Raw genomic sequence first — 17,498 nt, 5'->3', positions numbered from 1 at the left:
CAGATCTTACAAGATGCCTAGATAGATATTTGTCAATGATCAACTAATCACATGTTATCTTATTGCTATCTGTCTGTCAATGCAGGGCCGGCCCTAGAAATAAGCGACGAAGCTTAGAGCCCCCGACCAAGCTAATTACATTTGAACTATCCCTAAATAAATGTGTAAAATAAAATAATACAAATATTACATTTTTCTCAATTTCTCATTTTTGTTTCCTCGCTTCTCATCTTAAAAAAATTGATGAGAAAGCAAGAGGTCCCTCCTGTCTGCACAAGAGGTTTGAAGAAGTGAGAGGATGCAACTAATCAAGAAAAGCAATTGAGATTCTCCCACACTTGGCGAACAGCTCCTCCCCCTCACTGGTGGGTTCAATTGGTAGCATCTGGCATCGTTATAAAATCATTGCCTTGACACCGTCCTTCATGTGGTCTGATTGCATTCACCCAGCATGTCTTTCTGGTTACTTTTGTGTATATTGATTTTGGAACGCTCAGGTGAGATACTGTAGTTGTACCATGACTGGCTTGACTAATCCTCTGTCCACATTCTTTTGTTAATTGGAAAAAGAGAAATTCCATTCCCTTGATAAAATTTAGAATTATTGTTGTGCTGTACTTTTTCCAAACAGTTTTGCGTGCAGCAGTGCAGGACCCACTAAAATGCAACTTGGGCACCAAACCTTGTAATGATGGATCTGAATGCATCCTCTACCAGCTTGTCTGTGATGGAGAACCTGACTGTAGGGATGGCTCTGATGAAGAGGGCTGCACTGTCACATGCAGTGATGGTAGGGCTCTGTTTGAATTCCTCTTAAAACGCCTTTATTCATTCCTGTGTAAGTGGTTGGTTAGGTTAAACTAGCTTTCTTTTTGCCAATTTTATCTTGCTAAAACTCCTAAGAATGTCCTGGTTTGAATACTCAATGGTACTCTGAGAGCATGTAAAAATATAATCACCTTTTTAATTACATTTCTGTGGTGTTTAATCCATTAACCTAGACCACTTCCAGTGTGCCCATGGGAAGATGTGCGTTGACCAGAAACAGGTGTGTGATGGGGTGGCCCAGTGTCAGGACCGCTCTGATGAGATCGACTGCCAGAGGTCTATGGCCGGTTGTGCTCACCACTGTGATGACAAAACCCGCTGCCTCCCTGACTCTTTCCTCTGTGACGGAGAGATCGACTGTCTGGATGGTACAGATGAAGCCAACTGTGGTAATGCCCTCTTGTCACTATGTAATACTTATGCTGTATTTGCCTTTCTTTGATACTAAGTCCAGTATTTCATTAGATTCAGACTCTACTGGCAATATTGATGACAAAGAATATTACAAAGATTATGCTGCTGATGACTCCAATGGCAACAACCAAGAAACTCCCACCTCAAAGTCTGCACCAGCACCCCTCAGGTGTCCTCTAGGCACTAAGCCATGCCAGGACAAGACCGGCTGTGTTCTTTACATCCATGTGTGTGATGGAGAGTCGGATTGTAAGGATGGCTCGGATGAAGAAGACTGTTCGTTAGAATGTGACAAGGGTAAGGGTCTCCTGATTTATACTTCTTAAAATGACAGCCTGCATTTACAAAAGCATTCCTCTCCTTGGTTTTATTATGCCGTACATGTCAATGCTACCCTCTAGTTTATTGCCAATTGTGGAACCCTTAAGGGTTTTTGGGAGTTTGCATTGTGCACAGCTGGTGCTGAACCACACTGCCACCACTGTTTTAAACATCAGTCATTGCTTGTGAATGACAAAGGGTTGGTGTGTTCCTACAGCAGAGACACTTCACTTGTTCCCAGTTACCTTAGAGGTTTTTGGTGCACATTGGATCCAGTGGTCACATGCCTTCATAAAAAAGGCATTAACATTGAGTTGGTTATATGGGAATGCCAATCCTGTTTTGAAACACTTCTGTAAAATATTTCTCACTATGAAGGAGGTCCTTGTTTCCAAAACCACACTGCAACTAATGCATATTCATGTTCAGAACATGGACATGTCTGCAGATAACTATACCATTATCAATAGTTGCTATAGATTTGTGTGGTGGGTTAGTATAATGCATGGTTTAACAATTTTGTACTGGCTAGATTAATTCACTCAAACACAGAACATAATTTTACAGACTAATGCATGTTTAGTTCTCTTAGTAATGTATTTGAGTGTTTTTTGATTCTTAGACTGTGTTTTTATGTACAGGTGAATTCCAGTGTGCCCATGGGAAGATGTGCATTGACCAGAAACAGGTGTGTGATGGGGTGGCCCAGTGTCAGGACCGCTCTGATGAGATCGACTGCCAGAGGTCTATGGCCGGTTGTGCTCACCACTGTGACGACAAAACCCGCTGCCTCCCTGACTCTTTCCTCTGTGACGGGGAGAGAGACTGTCTGGATGGTACAGATGAAGCCAACTGCGGTAATGCCCTCTTGTCACTGAGACTTGTTATATTTGTCTTTTCTCCTTTGGTACTAAGACCAATATTTCACACCCCTGTTAGATTCAGACTCCACTGGCAATATTGATGACACAAAACCTCACAAAGTTGTTGCTGTTGACGCCTTCAATGGCAACAACCAAGAAACTCCCACCTCAAGGTCTGCACCAGCACCCCTCAGGTGTCCTCTAGGCACTAAGCCATGCCAGGACAAGGCCAGCTGTGTTCTTTACATCCATGTGTGTGATGGCGAGTCGGATTGCAAGGATGGCTCGGATGAAGAAGACTGTTTATTAGAATGTGACAAGGGTAAGTGAATTTAAGAGTTCGCAAGTAGAACATTTCTCTCATTGTCTATGCTGTACATGTTAATGCTGACCTCTGGTTTAATGCTATGAAACCTTTCTGTATGGCTTTTGCTGGCTCTGAACTACAATCCCACCATTGTTTTAAATAATTATTGCTGGTAAAACATCTTTCAAGAGTTACTGAAGATACATGTGTTCCTCCAGCTTAAGATCGCACTCCAGTTAACCGCGGTGTTGAAGGCATGCTAATTGGTTGACTGGCACAGGTGGTTATTTGAGTAAACTGGACAATGGCATGGAGTAAATCTGTTAATTGCTAGTATGAGAAGTCCTTGTTAATGGTACACTTTCTGAAAGAACAAAACCTGTCAAAGCTTATCCTTGTATCTGTAGGTGCTGAAAGTATCTTATATTAATGGGCTTGGTTTTGTGTTTATTTTATTTTTTAACTGGCTAGCAAACTGGAATTTGCTCAATCATACAGAACCTTAAGACCATGTACACAAGTTCATAACATCCTGAGTGCATAAGTAACCAAGTTACTGCTTTATTTAGGCCACTTCCAGTGTGCCCATGGGAGGAAGTGCATTGACCAGAGACAGGTGTGTGATGGGGTGACCCAGTGTCAGGACCGCTCTGATGAGATGGAATGCAAGTTCATGGATGGCTGTGCTCACCACTGTGACAACAAAACCCGCTGCCTCCCTGACTCCTTCCTCTGTGATGGAGAGAGAGACTGTCTGGATGGTACTGATGAAGCCAGCTGTGGTAAGTCCGCAACATTTTTGAAACCAAGTCGACCTGGTAAAATATTAGCTGTAACTCCTCTAGGGATTTCTTCCACCTGTCCAACCCTGTATTAATGTGCCTGATGTGCAGACGTGGGCTGGCGTTTGTTGCGTCTGCTTGTGAGTGGGCTGTGGCCACAGTAGGTCTCTCCATTGGTTCCATTCATGCTGTCTAAACGGGTTAAAACGTTTGCCTGCCCTCCTTTGACCCCACAGCAGATGAGAGCTGCAGCAGTGGGGAGCTGCGATGCACGAGCGGTCAGTGTGTTTCTGTAAGTATGCGTTGTGACGGGCATCCTGACTGTCGGGATCGCTCTGATGAGGAAGGCTGCGCCAAGCCCCCCAAGTGCACCACCAAGCTCCGCTGCCCACACAGCCAGGAGTGTCTCCTGGAAGAATGGGTCTGTGACGGGGACCAGGACTGTAAAGATGGCTCAGATGAGAAGGTGAAGTTTACTCTAGTATTGTCTGGGCCAGTTTATTCTGAGTATTCTCTAATGAGCAAATATTAGACACCAGGCTGTGTAAAATGTACCATTTGTTGCTTTTGAAGTTCTCCAGACCTCAGGCCTTTAGATAAGACTAAATCAAATTAAAGGATCACTCTGGCCATGTGCATGTTTCTTGCTGAGGAGACACCATAAAGTTGCACAGTGACAATCTCTGGGGACATGGGTACGGGTAAACATTTAATGCCATTTGATCTAGGTAGAGTTAAACTTCTGCCCGACGCCTGGGATTTAAGAGCCTTTACTAATGATTTCCAGCCTACTTCTTGAGGCTTAATTTATGGCAAATGACTTGTACTACAAAATTCACCATTGAATTTCCCTTCAGAATTGCAAGGTGGTCGAGTTGACTTGTGGGGAGTTCCAGTGGGCCTGTACCTCTAAGGTCCAATGTGTTCCTGAAGCTTGGAGATGTGATGGAACAAAGGACTGCGTGGATGGGAGTGATGAGGCAGGCTGTAAGTAGCTACATTCTAGCTATAAAGTCTTGTAGGGAAAAGTACACCAGTGGGGTTTAACATTTGGATATATTTAAACTAGCTTAACTAGTTATGCAACTGAAGAGAAATGTCAACTTCCAGTCAATTGAAGATAACCTATTTGGTCTGTGAATAACTTTCAAGCAGATGGATATACCTTTTCAACAACTATACATGATTTAATTACTTGAATTGACTTGGTGAATTGTATTATTGACTAATCAAATCCTTTTGTCCCTTTTTCTTCCACAGGTGCTCCAGTAGAAACATGTCCCTCTCACCAGTTCCAGTGTAGTAGTGAGTGGGAGTGTCTGGATACAACCCTGGTGTGTGACCAGGTAAAAAACTGTGCCGATGGCTCTGACGAGGGTGGCGAATGTCAAACCAGGTGTCCAGAGGAAGCCCAATGTGCTCAAAACTGCTACAGCACACCACAGGGTGTGGTGAGTGATGTCAAATTGGGTCTTTAGTCTTGTTTTTTTTTTTTTCAACTGCGTTTGACTCACCACCACCCTTTTCTGATTTCTCTCACATACAGAGATGTGGATGCATGTCTGGTTACCAGCTCAAAGAGGATTATGTGTCCTGTGCCGATATTGATGAGTGTGCTGGAGGTGTACCAGGTGTTTGCAGCCACTTGTGTGTCAACACCCCAGGCTCATTCAAGTGTCACTGCAACCCTGGTTACCTGCTGGAATCTGATGGCCACCGCTGTAAGATAACAGGTAGAAATAAAAGCATATTTCAATCCATGTGTAGTGGTAGTCATGAATGTTAGTTCTCTTGATGTTTTACTTTTTTGAGGAATTTGCACAAAGGTGCTCTAACGGAACGGTCTGTTGGCCAGGGACCGTACACTGCATTTATCATGGCATATAAAATACATTGTGGCGGTTCTTACAGGAGAGCCCCACTTGCTGGCCTCTGTGCAGAGCGAGCTATTCCTGTTGGGGTTGAGAAGCAACAGTCTAGATGTCCTAGTATCCTCTGCTAAGAAAGCCATCCTGTCTGTGGATTATGACTGGAAGGATCAGAGGGTTTTCTGGGTCAGCCTGGATTCAGAGAGCATTAAGTGGTCCTCTTTAGACCAAAAAACCAAAGGGACTCTTGTCAAAGGTTGGTATTGTGGTTAAAACTGAACAGATGAGAATACAGCAAATTTTTGCAATGACCTTGCTCTGCATCTGCGCATCAGCTGCACCAGCTACTACAGCCACAGCAGCTTAATGTCACTTGGTTGTAATCCTTTTAAATTATTTTACAGGTGTCAAATCGGATTGCATTGCTGTTGACTGGATAGGGAGACACTTGTACTGGATTGATGGCATTGGAGGTGGTCGGATTGTTGCGATCGGCCTCAACTCCGTGATAACAGACTCTCTGGATCACACTGTCATACTTGATGAGGACTTCGAACAACCTCGCTCTCTGGCTCTTCTGCCACAGAAAGGGCAAGTATTGAATTTTTGTAGGTGTGACACAAACAGTACCCAAACTTTTCTGGACTTTAAGTTCTATGGGGACTCTCTGCTTTTATGCATGTAAAGCCTTGATCAGGGGCAAGGTCTTGCTTATTACATTAGCTTCCATCTAAATGTATCTAAACCACTGCCCTATGTTAAAGTATAGTATCTTCAGAAATGGATGAATAAACAAATCTGATTTTATAGGCTCCTGTTCTGGTCAGAGATCGGTAACGAGGCAAAAATTGAGCGTGCTGGAATGGATGGGTCAGAAAGGAGAGTGGTGGTCCGTCAAAACCTCCATTGGCCAGGTGGTCTGGCCCTGGATGCACTGGGGGAGCGGATCTACTGGACTGATGAAAAGCTGCGGTGTATTGGATCAGCCACACTGGATGGAGGGGATGTCAAGGTATAGACAAGGATGAAGGCAAATGACTAGACTAGTATGATGCTGGAGTCATGGCAGTTAGAATCAAATCCACATTAGTCAGATACTTTTGGGTTATGGCTAGACCTTGAGTGCATTTGCAGGCCATACTCAGTTTGGAACCTCTGCATTAGTCTATAATTGCAGTCTTGTCCTACGATGTTTCACGTTTTTTGTTGAAACTGAATATTTCTAGTGGTTCCCAACTCTGGTCCTTGGTATATTAAAGTTGTCTGATTCAACTTGTCAACCAATAGAAGTTGGCTGGGGCTTCAAATGTATGCTGTTGGGTATTTGGTCCAGAGTTGAGAACTGCTACCCTAAATAATACCTAATATAAATTATTGGTTTCTTTCCTGCCTGAAGCTTCTGCAGATGATGGAAACCACCAACCCTTTCTCTGTCGCAGTTTTCAATGACATGGTTTACTGGTCGGACACAAAGAGGAGAATTATACAAGGGGCAGATAAAATCACTGGAAAGAACCGTGAAGTCTTACTGAAAAGACCTGGACAACCATTTGTACTCAAAGCAAGTATAATGCAAAAATATACAAACCAGTTTGTCTTAAATCAGATGGCAAAATATCCCTGTTTTTATGTTCGTACAAAAGTTCAGGCCTTTTTTTTGCAGTTGAGTTTAATGATGTGGCTGTGTTTGGGACGCAGGTCGTTCACCCGCTGCTGCAGATGAGCACTAAGAATCCGTGTGAGGAACTTCATTGCTCTCACCTGTGTGTGTTGGCCCCTGGCTTCAAAGCTGTCTGCAAGTGTCCTTCTGGTCTGCTGCTTATGCAGGATGGCCTGAGCTGCTCCAAGTTGGTCAACTCTGCCTTTCTCTTGGTGTTATCGCCAACTACAGTCACCCAGGTAGAACTGGTCAATAATTCTGTCCTCTCAAATGGAGTTCAGTAATGTGTGGGTCACAAGCATCAGTGTAACTTAAGAGATACATTTAAAGATTGTTCTCAAACATGAACTTGACCTGTTGTCTCTAGATCTACCTACAGACGATGCAAGGTGCTTCAGATCTGAAGAGCTGGCCAGAGCACCTTGCCCTACCTCTCCCAAATGTCAATGAGGCTGCCATGTTGGATTATAGCCTGCAAGACCAGACCCTGTACCTGGCTAACACTGGCCAATCATCTGTGAGTGTCTTCAAGCTGAAGGAGACCAACTTGGTGTCTCGTGGCCAGTTCCTACAACTAAAAGGGGACACTGTCACTGCTCTGGCTCTAGACTGGATAACGCTCAGTGTATACTGGAGTAGCTCCATGCAGCCACGCCTGCAGGTCACCTCTTCCAGTGGGGAACACACTGCAGTTTTAATTCAGGATGTTGGCCGTCTTGAGTCCATAGCTCTTCACCCACTCAGTGGAAGACTCTGTTTCACCAACATGGCCAAGCTGGGAGAGGGCACACAAACTCAGGTGGAGTGTGCCCACATGGATGGGGCGACACATGCTCTGGTGTGGAAGGATGCGGTGCAACCCAGATCGCTGACGTTCTCCAACATGGGTGATGAGATATACTGGGCTGACATTGGTGAGAAACTCATGGTTCAAGAACATTCTGTTCTTTAGAAGTGGTGCTCTGGAAATCTGGTAAAGTCTTGTCTTGTCATGTTTCAGGTGTTGGTGTGATCAGCTCTGTTAGAATTGATGGTTCTGGATACAAGGAGTTTAAGACCGGGGATGGCTTGACTGCATTTGCTCTAAGCAATGGCCTGTTCATATGGGTGACAAAAAGCGGTAAATGATCTATCTAAACACGGCAGTATCCATGTTAGACTAATCTAATCAGAAGATGGTTTTCAGTCACTATCCAAAGCAGCTCCAACATTGATCATGGTGGATGTTGAACCCAAACCTTTTTAACCATAATTTTTGCATCTTGTATGACTTTACATTTCAGAGACTACTAAAGTTTGGTATAGAGATGACCAAATGACCAAGAAGCTTTGGTTTGAGGTCAACACAGATGTTGTCAGTTTGACAGCCTTCAGCAAGTCCAGCCAGACAGGTAAGGAGAGTTTAAACAACAATTAACAGACTGACATCACTGCCTGGGTCTGGCACCGTGTTAATTTTCATGGCCAATGAAACAATGTTTTTCTTTAGAAGTGTGAAATTGCTATCTCACCGTGGCTGTTGGGGTTTCCCATCCTCCAGTGCTTCTCAACCTTTTGCTCTCTTACACATCTGTTTTTCCAGGCTCCAACTTTTGTTCAGCTGGAAATGGAGACTGTAGTCAGTTCTGTCTAGCTGTTCCTGGTGGTAGGACCTGTAGGTGTGGTCATGAACATAGACCAGTCAACGCAACACACTGTGCCCCAGACCCATACTGCCCACCTGGTACCAGACCTTGTCTAGATAAGAGCACCTGCCTTCCACTGGAGAAGTTCTGTGATGGGCATCCCAGCTGCCCTGACACCTCAGATGAGAACTGTGAGTGTGCTTTCTATTACCAACACCTCTCTTCCATTGTTTGATCAAATGGTTCTTAGAAATGTGCATCCCAAAGGGTGCAACTTTTTGCCCTAGCACTACTCAAACTATCCACCCAGTCTTTGCTCTGAATCAGGGTTGTTGACATTAATAATATACAAAAATGTTTCTCCCTGTGGGTAATGTCGACCTATGTATCAGGTGTTAATCTCAAAGGGACGTCTGAAGATTCCAAAGCCCCAACCCAGCCTGCCAACCCCAGTGTCCCAGTTTCTGCAGATCCTGGCTCAACCACAACCTCCCTGGATGACAGTGTCCTGGTGAGGAGACTTGATGCCCAGCAGTGTAGTGAAACCCACTGCAATGGGAATGGGGAGTGTGTGGAGAGGAATGGCGGCACCTCCTGTGTCTGCACTCCAGGCTACAATGGAGACTCTTGCAGCGACGAACTCTCCACAGCCACACAAATGCCACTCATCTGTGGTGCTGTCGGTCTCTGTGCTGGGATTGTTGTCATCAGTGTCCTTGCTGCAGTGTTACAGAAACGGAAGGCAGCGAACACCAGGTATGCTGTGCGGCTTGACACTAAATCAGGGTGGGCAAACTACATGCTGATGAAATCTGGCATGCAGTAGATTTTAGCCTGGAATGTTTAACCCATAAAGTTATCTGTAGAACTGATTTTTGACAATTTTTAAGCCACAATTTTCCTAGACTATACAATGGGATACCCTGGTACATCCACATCTTTAACATTCAGCCCTAAAATACCCCAACACATGAACATCCGCTGTCTACTGGATCTGTTTCTGTTTAGATTCATCTTTCTATTATCAAGTGTCAAGATAAATTACTTGCCTTTTCCCATTCTCAGACAAGCAAGCCCTGAGGTGAAGCAGACTAGGATGACTGACCTAGAGAAGCATGAGGAAACTTCTTCCCATGTTTCAGCCAAAACAAACTTAACTGAGGTACCGTACGCTGCCATACTGTAAAAATATGTTGTAATGGAAAACATGTTAAACATTTTGGTTTTGCCTTAAACAATTTTTGTTCTGATTTCACAGGAAGTGGTCTCATCTGTGGCTTAATATCAGTCTCTTTCTACTCAATAAATACATTTTCTAAAATGACATTGTTTTTCATTCAGTTTCTCAATCAAGTCTTTTTGTTTCAAGGGGATTCAATTTTGTATACACGAACAAGTGTATGACCAGAAGTGTTTTTATACAGGTCAGGTTTCATCTAGGTAATAACACTAAGCACATTTGCTTTTGTGCACAAAGGCAAGAGATTTCCGTAGTTCAAGACACTACCAACTCAAACATTGATGTTTAATGAGGCTACTGGAAGACAATTTACTGCCTAAAAATCTAATGCTTTGGTATCAAACTGGTTGCAGTTGAAAGTTAAATCCCTTGCTGCTTGGATGATTTTCCTTAGTAATCAGGATCAGTTTTAAGTTTCATAAATTGGTTCTGGCTGTTGATGCAACCTCTAGAACCATATGGCTAGTCAACTCTACTTGCAATATTACGTTTTTAGTCAACGTACATGGCTTTGATCTGAATCTTGAAGCAATCTGCAAGTCTTATGGGTATTGTATCTGCCCCCTTCTGTCTTACTCTTTAGGCCTCCTGTCCAACCATCTAGGTTGTACCCCATTAGTTTTTTGCTTGGGTTTGTAAAACCTTGTTCTGAATTCAATCCATGTCAGAATGTGCATTACATAATTTGCATGAGCACATTATGGGGGGGGGGTGCTGCTAATGGGTTGGAACTGAATGGTTGCCAAATGGAACTGGTTTGGCTAAACACAACCTACATTTCTTAGTGTTTGAATCAGTGCTTTTACTTGATAAGGCGTCATGCTAAACTTGCAGAAAGGCTGGAACCCAGCCTTTCTGCTAGTCAGAGCAAAGCTTCAGGGTTGCATAATGTAGTGAGCAGAAAGTGTCTTCACTTCATTTTGTTTTAAGCTTACATTTATTTTAACTGCAAATCCAAAATAACATTCCGTACAATCATTTCTTAGTGAATTTCACTACTCCCAAATGTATGCATCAATGACAAGGCAATACAAAGGAGTACTTAATTATTCTCTACTTTTCAGGCAATAGTACTGACAAGTTAAGCATGGCTTAACGCAACTCCATTCTTACAGCCGTACCGATGGAACAATATGTACATAATCTATGGGGCTAGGTAAAATAAATAAACTCATAGATGGAATGAACACAATGTTACAAATTAAACACTTCAAATACCTGAGTTTTACAGACATATCCTCTTAGTAAAATATCAGTCTGAAGCACTTAGGCGTTTAGACATGCAAAGATGCAATTGTTTCCCCTTATTCAGCCCTCATTCACAAATCTACTTTTCATGTAAAGAAAGGATCAATAGCCATTTATAGTAGGTATGTGAAAAATGTCCTTTCCAAAAACATATTGCACACTGGATCCCAAGCAGGATTACCTTTGCAGAGCAATGGCATAAAAATGTGGAGTTAAACTAGCATAGTTAAGGCTGCATAGACATTGGACACAGACAACAAAGAATAGAGTCCCAAGAATTACAGGTATTCTACATCTAAGGTTCTGGTGCTGGGGACTGGGGCTCTGGTTCTGGTGCTGGGGACTGGGGCGCTGGTTCCTGGGGCTGGGCTATCAGTCCACCATCCTGTGCTGTGTTGTAAGACCCACAGCCACTGCACTTCATTCCCAAAACATGGAAGGGCACCGTGCAGTGGGTCTGGCAGTCATTACATATGATCTACAGTCAAGAAAGAGTTGAATATCCAAAACACACAACCATTAAGTAACCAAAAAGTGGAACAACAGAACACTTTTAGACTGAGGTGTGTCTCAGAGTAAGGTCATGATGGAGCATGCACCACCCACATTTTAGATACAACTTCCAAATATGTTTGTGAACCATCTAGCTTTGTAATGATTTTCTAATCCCAAGCATTTGTTACGTGCACTAATGTATGATTGTAGCGGTGTACTAACTGTTTCTGTATAAGGATTTCTTTTCTGCACACAACAAACCTCCATGATTACATGTGGGAGTAGTAACGGGCTGTCCAAGTCTTTATGCCTAGACCCCTTTAGTCTTTGAAAGATCTGAAAGAGACTCATTTTGACCTAAAAATCTGTTCTAATTGCTTCAAAATGAAACAAAAACCATGAAACATCAAATAGCCACAGTAAAGCCTGAATAGTCTACCTACCGATGTACATTTGTGAAACGGTCTACATCCATTTCTAGCCCACCACCCTGTCAGCTTGTCTGTCAAGGTAAACTGAAAAGTTCCCTTATTATTTACTTAACTGTAATTCCCTCTGGATAAGACAATCTGCTAAATGACTCAGATGTTCAATAAGGCAAAGTTTCCTGCTCGTTTAGGCTTCACCGTAGTGTAAGTGTAAAAGAGGATTGCGCACACACAGGTGAATACATTTGTCATACCTTCACAGTGGCATCCTGGTATTCAGTGGGCATGGGGGATTGAGCAATGTCTTTGTCCATCTGCTCCCAGTAGTTCTCCATATCCAAAACAGAGTGCATACAGAGTGGGCAGCGATATGCACTGAAGAAGAAAGAGGCAATATTCCTGGTCAAACAGATCATAATTGCTTACATGAAAGCAATGGTGATTATATGATTTAAGTTAATAAGAGTTATTGATAGGTCTACCAGCAAAATATTTGACAAGGACAACGGACGTTACCCAGTTTGAACCATCTCATTAAAGCAAGTCCTGAAAAACAAGAAAACATTCAAAAACACTATACCACTGACCGAAAGACAAGTCATCCGCAAGTAGTGCAGCTGATTTATCATCCATTAAATTCAGTGGCATCAATCCATTCCTACTTTGGATTGTGTAGGTAGTACACTAATCACAAAGGTTTTGAATCACAAAGGAGCATTCCTTACTTGTGTAGAAGATGGCCACATGGAAGAACATGAGCTCCTATTCTGGATGTGTGCATATCCTTAGACAGAAGACAACCTTATTTAAAGCAGTTAGACCCCAAATTATTGCTACAGTTGAAATAAAATAAAAAATATAATACAAATTGATGATACAAATATTATTTTATACAAATAATCTAGGAAAATATTTAACAAGTAATATAATCTCAAAAGATGACAGAAAAATGATTGCCACCCATTCCACTACCTTGCCTTGAGAGTTGACCTGCACTAGGCATGTTTTTCCAAGTTGGAGAAGACATTGGAAAAGATCTTAGAGAATTCCATCATACAGAATTGTTCCAGAATCTTAATAATAGTCTTCTGTGCTTATGGACTGTCATCTTCAATTTAAACGACATGTTTTCAATGGTCTTCACGTTTGGAGAAAGAGAGAGATAAACCATTTCTTTATAGATTTGGGTGAGTGCCTTTGGTTATCGTACGGAAGATCTACTTTGTGCATGGAAAATCTTCAACCTCCTGACAAAGGCCACCAGATATTTAGCTAGAATGTCCTGGTGCTGGGTAAATGCTTTTGAATAGTGCCCAAAGATGAAAAAAAGATCCACAAACATTTTACAGTAGCTTATGCAACCATATTTTAACACCATACACACCACTGATGTGCATGGCCAAAGAGCTTGACTTAATAGGTAGAAAACAGGGGTGCCAATAATTTTGACCCATCTTTAAAAAATCTAAACATATTTTCTCACCTCCATACACACTGGACAGTTCTGCCTTGAAACATTTTCAACACACTGGAAAAATAAAAGCAGGCTATTACATATAAATCAAGTGAAACAATAAAGCCTTAGCAATAGTAAGGATAATCTAGTGTGGATCAATTCAAATGCAAATATCTGTCAAAACACATGAATTAAAAACATTAACAAGTTTCAGGTTTTTGTCATTTATATTTTTTGGAGAAATTAGGAATTGGGTGAAGCCTGTGTTTCAAAAATAGGTTTCTGCAAGACTTGACAGTCACCACGTCCAAATGAAGTCTCAGAAATGAATAGAAAGGTGCATTTTGGGCATGGTCAATACAGGTGAATGTAACCGAAAGCAGAGGTTAGGGGGGGAAAAAAGTTTCCTTTCACAAGGGAGCCGACTTCGCTACCTTCCTCTGCACAACGGAAATAAAAATACCTAACAGCATTCCTCTCAAAGTGAAACAGAAAATACTAAGTACAGTGAGACCATTATACTTCGGTTAACCAAGATCACAGTTAACGGTTGAACATCACCTTGTGATTTCCTCTTAAATCACCGGCTAAACAGAGATTGCACTTCTCGCAGTGGAAGTATTTCTCACTCGGTCCAATCCTGTGGGAATACAAAATACAGCTGAACATATTATACGACTCTGTCGTTGACGTGTTACAAGATGCAAATGTAAAGAGTGTGGCTGGTCAGATATCAGCTGAGGAACATGGTTGCACTATATATGGGCATTGTAATGCTGTTGTTGTAACTAGGGTCAGACACTGGAAGTGTAGGTAGGCTCCTCTGCTTTACTTGCGTTGATGGATAAATCCTGTAATTTCTCTGAAATCAACCCATCTACAGGCTGACATACATTTCATTGAACCTTTATTTTATCAAGCAAGTAAATCTGACTTGTTTTACCACTGGGCAACTACAGTGTTCACTGCACATAGAAAATAAAAATAAAATGCCTCTTAGGAAACAAAAATCTGTCTCCAAAGAAATCTACTGTATGTCTGGTTGTGTGAGAATGTTTGGCATGAGGTGATCACCTACAGCTCCGGAAGAAATTTAAGAGACCACTGCACCTTTTTCTTATCCTTTCAAAAAAAGTTGAAGAAAACAATTCTGAGTGAGGAACAGAAGCGTTCAATTTGCAGTGGTCTCTTAATTTTAACCCTTCTGTTCCTCACTCAAAACCTTCCTTTTTGACTGTTTTGGAAAGGAAAGAAAAAGGTGCAGTGTTCTCTTAATTTTCGTATTTTTTTACGAAGCTGTATTTCGGATGAGGCACACCTCTACAAATCTAACTGTCCTGTCCTCTGAATTTTAGTTCTGTAGGCTAATAATGACCTTCAGATGTTTATATTCACATTCATGAAAAGTACCTAAATGTATTTGAATATATACGTATCTAAGTGAAATTAACATGCTAGTTAATGTATTTAACAGCCAAGAGAAAGCACAAAGCCAAAACAGTCATCAAAGTTTTATATGCATTATCACTACAGACTACAACTTCCACCATGTTTTCAAAACAGTTGGGTATGATTAAATCAATAAATGAATGCAAATACAGCTGAAAATATAAGAACCTACACATCATTAATTGTATAATGTCATCTACTTGTAAAGAGATTGTGGGACAGGATCTGGATAATATGACAAAAGAATGTGCTACTTGTGTAAGGGTATTTGACAAAGTACACCCTATATTCCACAACAGGTGAATCCAACGCCAGTAAGTTCTGAGTGTCTTTTGAAATAAATTCACACTAAGTATGAGAAAGTGCTACATCAGCCTTGCCAGTAATAACTCAAAACAATGCAAATACAACAGAGTTACTTGCCTGCATATTCCACAAGGCTGACAGTGATATTGCTTCTTGTCTTTATCAAACAGGTGGCATATATTGCAGTAATATTCCCCAAATTTCACTTTACATTCCTGGCAAGTTTGTTGTGCCTAAATGAAGAACCAGACAAAATAATTTTAAGAAAGTGGGCAATATTGATATTTTATAACATTTAATCGCTACTGACAAATGTTCGGCACCTAGCAACAGGATAATTAACTACCTGCTGTACGGTGTTGCAGACAGAGCACTGGACCTCTTTGACCGAGAAGCGGTCCATTAGATGGTCCTCTTCAGCATCATGGCACAGTCGACAAATATAAACTTTACCACAACACGGAGCCTTGGGAGATAAACACAAATCAGCAACACTCATTGGTGGCCACAATTCTGTAACCCCAGTAACTCGGGGTTTCTTTCTTTTCTTGCAAAGTATAACATTAAAATGTATATTATACAAACATTGTTAACAGTGACAGGCCGGTGTTGTGTCGTAAACTGTCCCCCTGCCAACCCCCCCCCCTCCTCCCCGCATCGCGTGAACACGCACACTATATTCTCCATTGCTGCGATTAGTCAAATAGACGAGAGAGATGTCGGCGATGATGGTGTACACTTCTGGAAAACGTAGGCCTTCTGTATGTGTTTATATACTAATAAACTGTAACAAATAGATTGACAGAAAACTACATTACAAGCGTCTTCTGCGCAAACAAACAACGTCTTATTACTGTCGATAATAAAATGAGGAGAACGTAATCATTTTACTGTTGTCCATAAGGACATAAATAAATAATGTTTTGTTTAACTGTGATCAGAGAAACGTAGGCTAAAATGACAACGAAGTGAAGGGCAAACTCTTCACACAAACAAGCATATCGCAGCAACGGAGAATAGCGTGTGCATTTAGGCGAATGGGGGTCAGATGCTGGCATGCGGACGTTTTTCCGCACAACACCGGTGTTAGCCGATCTAGCTCTAGCTAAATTAATCCAATGGATTTCGCATGCACTGTTTAAATAACATCTTGTTACCGACTGCAACATGAATACCAAATCACTTTCTGGCTCAGATAATTAATCCTTGATGGTTTACCGAAAAAGAATATCAGTTAGTATACATTTAATCGTCCGCGGTTCAACATTTACACGGAGCAAAGTACACTACTTCACAGCAGCTACTGTAGCAAGATTAATAAAGCAGAGGTCATTAACATGGAGTCAATAAATAACATATCTTAAAACTTTCTCATAAAAACGAGTACTCACTTTCAACAAGCAGTTGCGCACGTAGTGATCACATCCAACTGACTCAGCCATTTTTTTTTTCACTTGCACTGTTCAAAGATGTCAAAGAAAATGTATCAAGAATTTACGCAGAAAGAAAAAAATCTAGGATTAGACATGGCTGACGTTAGAACTGGCAATACACTGCCCATGCGCAAAACGAAATCGTCTAATCGAATTGTTGTTTTGCACCAAACTACGCACGCGTGAACTACCCAAGTAAAGGCTCTCATTCGGTATCACGTTGTTTTTCACAGAAATTGATTCGTGTCAGTTTGTCACATTCACGAGGTTGTAGTACTGACAGTTACCGATAACATTAGATAACATTTTGCATTTATATTTCGAGTAAATTAACAAACTAAGGACTTTTCTTTTAATGTCACATTGACTTGTGAAACGTCAGACCCACATATGTTCTGACAAGTTTTCTTTGCATGAGTTGCAGAACGTCTCAGTGTTGCACATCTGTGGAGAAGAGATGTTCATCTCATTGGTCAATGAATACAAGACATTTTCACGCAGCAGACTGTCGACCAATCGCGTTTAAGTTCAAGAATAGGCAACACGTCACGAAGTTGCATATTCTGGTAGTTTGAATAGTTAGTTACCGGGAATGTAACTCCGGTTATATGAGTGGTGCAGAACTGCGTCTTGTGAGCAACATTAAAGAAACACTTCCGGGTCACAAAAAACTGGAATTTTTCCAAATAAAAGAGACCAATTACTTCAAAACCGACGCAAATTGAGTTTATTAAATGTTTAAGAAAATGTACCTCTCAAAACATTGACAACAATT

General features: G+C 41.6%; 2 protein-coding genes across 4 annotated transcripts; one reads left to right on the top strand and one right to left on the bottom strand.

Annotated features, from left to right (window-relative positions):
- Positions 1 to 393: 393 nt before the first annotated feature.
- lrp13 (low-density lipoprotein receptor related-protein 13) lies at positions 394 to 9,989 on the top strand. Of its 3 annotated transcripts, none has more exons than XM_010876895.3 (23): positions 394 to 497; positions 632 to 790; positions 1,002 to 1,217; positions 1,300 to 1,539; positions 2,205 to 2,420; positions 2,503 to 2,748; positions 3,303 to 3,515; positions 3,752 to 3,981; positions 4,373 to 4,502; positions 4,776 to 4,966; positions 5,062 to 5,248; positions 5,427 to 5,639; positions 5,788 to 5,974; positions 6,194 to 6,395; positions 6,780 to 6,944; positions 7,082 to 7,282; positions 7,411 to 7,957; positions 8,044 to 8,163; positions 8,327 to 8,434; positions 8,626 to 8,859; positions 9,061 to 9,424; positions 9,734 to 9,830; positions 9,927 to 9,989. In XM_010876895.3, the coding sequence occupies exons 1-23, from the start codon at positions 452 to 454 to the stop codon at positions 9,948 to 9,950; spliced, it is 4,536 nt and encodes a 1,511-aa protein (XP_010875197.2). In that variant the 5' UTR covers positions 394 to 451; the 3' UTR covers positions 9,951 to 9,989. The 3 variants fall into 3 exon arrangements, with proteins under 3 accessions (XP_010875197.2, XP_034152310.1, XP_034152311.1); XM_034296419.1 differs by having other exon boundaries at positions 1,294 to 1,539; XM_034296420.1 differs by lacking the exons at positions 2,205 to 2,420; positions 2,503 to 2,748 and having other exon boundaries at positions 1,294 to 1,539.
- Positions 9,990 to 10,826: 837 nt separating this feature from the next.
- On the bottom strand, positions 10,827 to 16,866 carry rchy1 (ring finger and CHY zinc finger domain containing 1). Its single transcript, XM_010876894.5, has 9 exons — positions 16,682 to 16,866; positions 15,637 to 15,756; positions 15,408 to 15,523; positions 14,097 to 14,175; positions 13,563 to 13,607; positions 12,805 to 12,863; positions 12,596 to 12,625; positions 12,334 to 12,454; positions 10,827 to 11,634 (listed from the first exon to the last, which is right to left on the bottom strand). The coding sequence occupies exons 1-9, from the start codon at positions 16,730 to 16,732 to the stop codon at positions 11,452 to 11,454; spliced, it is 804 nt and encodes a 267-aa protein (XP_010875196.1). The 5' UTR covers positions 16,733 to 16,866; the 3' UTR covers positions 10,827 to 11,451.
- Between the last annotated feature and the right edge of the window lie 632 nt (positions 16,867 to 17,498).

The sequence above is a fragment of the Esox lucius genome, chromosome 13 (assembly GCF_011004845.1).
Source record: "Esox lucius isolate fEsoLuc1 chromosome 13, fEsoLuc1.pri, whole genome shotgun sequence".
Lineage (NCBI taxonomy): Eukaryota > Metazoa > Chordata > Actinopteri > Esociformes > Esocidae > Esox > Esox lucius.
This window is presented reverse-complemented; position numbering and strand designations above follow the sequence as displayed.

Excerpts from the sequence above, each read along its gene's own strand:
- rchy1 (XM_010876894.5), bottom strand. The coding sequence starts at position 16,732 with ATGGCTGAGTCAGTTGGATGTGATCACTACGTGCGCAACTGCTTGTTG. Across the intron at positions 14,176-15,407 it reads CAGCCTTGTGGAATATGCAG|GATTGGACCGAGTGAGAAAT; the intron begins GCAAGTAACTCT and ends GTATTCCCACAG. Across the intron at positions 13,608-14,096 it reads ATTTAAGAGGAAATCACAAG|TGTGTTGAAAATGTTTCAAG; the intron begins GTGATGTTCAAC and ends TTATTTTTCCAG.
- lrp13 (XM_034296419.1), top strand. The coding sequence starts at position 452 with ATGTCTTTCTGGTTACTTTTGTGTATATTGATTTTGGAACGCTCAG. Across the intron at positions 3,982-4,372 it reads AAGATGGCTCAGATGAGAAG|AATTGCAAGGTGGTCGAGTT; the intron begins GTGAAGTTTACT and ends ATTTCCCTTCAG. Across the intron at positions 4,967-5,061 it reads ACAGCACACCACAGGGTGTG|AGATGTGGATGCATGTCTGG; the intron begins GTGAGTGATGTC and ends TCTCACATACAG.